The sequence below is a fragment of the Haplochromis burtoni genome, unplaced genomic scaffold, assembly GCF_018398535.1.
Source record: "Haplochromis burtoni strain Fernald_Lab_line unplaced genomic scaffold, NCSU_Asbu1 Contig_219, whole genome shotgun sequence".
NCBI classification, from domain to species: domain Eukaryota; kingdom Metazoa; phylum Chordata; class Actinopteri; order Cichliformes; family Cichlidae; genus Haplochromis; species Haplochromis burtoni.
The window spans coordinates 1,032,356-1,034,777 of NW_024582580.1; the positions used below are offsets into that span (position 1 = coordinate 1,032,356).

The 2,422-nt window shown below is 38.9% G+C and overlaps 1 protein-coding gene across 1 annotated transcript in view; it reads left to right on the forward strand.

Annotated features, from left to right (window-relative positions):
- apoda.1 (apolipoprotein Da, duplicate 1) overlaps nt 1-2,249 on the forward strand; it is a 4,306-nt gene extending 2,057 nt beyond the window's left edge. The window contains exons 3-5 of the mRNA XM_005936629.2: nt 459-580; nt 690-775; nt 976-2,249. Coding sequence (XP_005936691.1) covers nt 459-580; nt 690-775; nt 976-1,211 — 444 coding nt within the window. The 3' untranslated portion in view covers nt 1,212-2,249. The remainder of the gene's footprint in view (nt 1-458; nt 581-689; nt 776-975) is intronic.
- Nucleotides 2,250-2,422: the final 173 nt, after the last annotated feature.

The following is a 2,422-nucleotide window of genomic DNA, read 5'->3' on the forward strand; positions in this document are numbered from 1 at the left end:
CTGAAATTGAAATAAAGTAGAAAAACTTACTTTTTGGCATACAAATTACTTTTTTTCATGTTAAATTGTCTGTGTTTGACAAAATGTGCTGATTTTTCACATGTGATAGCAGAACTGAATTGGGCATGCACAGGATGAGTCACATCATTTGAAACTTAGCCCTGATTGGAGAAATTGGAAGTGTTACAACTGACCCACGTTACAACTATCCCCGGTCTCCCCTACCTTTAATAGCATAGAAATGTGCATACATTAGTACAATAACTGAATAAATGAAGACAGACTTTTTCCCAGAGGGGAAACTTGGCAAAACATTGTGTTTAATTACTTCCTCAGCTGGTGTAGAGTAGGTTTTTATAAAACACATACCATATATCAGAGTATGTAGATTTATTCATAGTCTGCACTCACATTGCTCTGAGTTGTCTTTGAACCTGTGCGTGTTTCTGCCCTCACAGTTCATGGGGAGATGGTTTGAAATTGCCAAACTGCCAGCCCAGTTTGAGAAAGGCCGCTGCATTGAAACCAATTTCACTTTGACGACGAGCAACTCCATTCGAGTGGTCAGCTCTGAAATACTGTGAGTCCCATTGAATTTATCTGTGCAAACGTGGAGCCAGGAGGTAATGTCTGCATGTCGTGCAGCCGTTTTAGTCTAACATGAAGTTTGTCTGTGTGGAATAAAACAGAAAAGGAGAGATGAAGAAAATCGAAGGGATCGGGGTCGTAGAGGATATAAAGAATCCAGCCAAGCTGGGAATAAGTTATTCCTACGGTGAGCAACATCTGGTGACAACACTGAGAATGACTGGCTGTGTTGTGAGTTGTTAAGAATGAAGTGGAAATGTAATGAGTTAATCAGCCTCTATAAGCCACATATTAGATATACGACTTTCTCTCAGTATGTGTAGCTTCAGGATAAAATACTGTGATACTTTTGTCTCTTCACTCTTACAACTTTTGTCTTGATCACAGTCCTTCCCTACTCCCCTTATTGGATCCTGTCTACTGACTACGTGAATTCGGCCTTGGTGTATTCATGCACTGACATCCTCAGGCTCTTCCACGTCGACTTCGCCTGGATCCTGGGGCGAACACGCACCCTGCCAGAATCCACCATCGAGAAAGCCAAAGAGATCTTTGCAAACAACAACATCGACGTGAGCAGGATGATCCCCAGCAGGCAGATGGGCTGTGAAAAAATGCTGTGAGCAGCGACACGGCAACACAAATTCAACACAGCATAATGTTGCTGTCGACAGAAGGGGGTAAATTATCCGAGTGTTTGTTTGTCTCGATGAATCTACGATTAATAATTTACGGTGATTGTTTCCAGCAGGATAAACTCAACTAGTTTCTCTGTTTTCTCCAGTTTTTACTTTGCACAACACCGACTGTGACAGTACAAGTTGAGAGGAATACTTTCCGTGTTAAGAGAAATGTTGTATTCGCTGCGAGCAGATGATTCTGAGTAATCTGAACACAAACTCAAAACATGAAGGATCTAATTAGTGTCAAAAAAAGTTAGTAAATCTCATTTCATGTGATCTTTACTGTGTTTTTAATGAAATCGTCAGCGTGCTGCACTGAAGCCTTCAATACACACAGAAACTGATTTGAAAGTTGAAAGGTGTCTTGCTTTATCTGTAAAACGACGACAACTAAAGGTTACATATTTAAAATAGTGTCGATGTTTGAAGTTTACCATCTGTTTATGCTTTCTAAGTGTTTTAACATGTTCTGTATAAGCGTGCTGAAAGGCATTTTCAACTAAAAGCAGCAATAAAACCGCTATTATTTAGTAAAACATGAAATTCATTTCAATTCAATAAACCTTCAAAATGTGCAAGTTTTAAAGATTCCTATTGGCAGACATTGGAGGGTTTTTTCAGGCTAAACATGAGAATAAAGGCCTGGGAATTCAAAGTATTTGCATCAAGATGTTCTTAAAAGTTTTAAACCCTGGTGATTCAGGTGACCTTGAAAGGAGTTAAATTATCTTCACAACATAAAGCACCACACTGCCTTACTTGAATGTTTTGTTTGTGCGTTCCACTGAGGTGGATTTTGCACTCTGAAAGGAAAAAGGTATTAGCTCTAACTAAAAAAGTAACACACTTAAAAAAAAATTAAGAGTAATTTGACCTTGGGAAGGTCGCATGAACATGTTCACAAATGTAAAAATCCCCCACCACATCCAGGTGTCCATTAAAAAGACTGAAGACTGTTGTTTTTTGTGTGTTTGTCCTCATTTATCTTGGGTTTTGTGTGTTTCACTGAGGTGAGTTTTGCCCTCTTAAAAGAGATTCTAGCGAACTGAAAGGTAGGTAGAGTTTTTTGAAGTCAATACAAAATATAAAACGATTAATGATGCAATAGAAGGTGACTGATGTCTCGATCTGTAGCTGGTGTTACATATAAT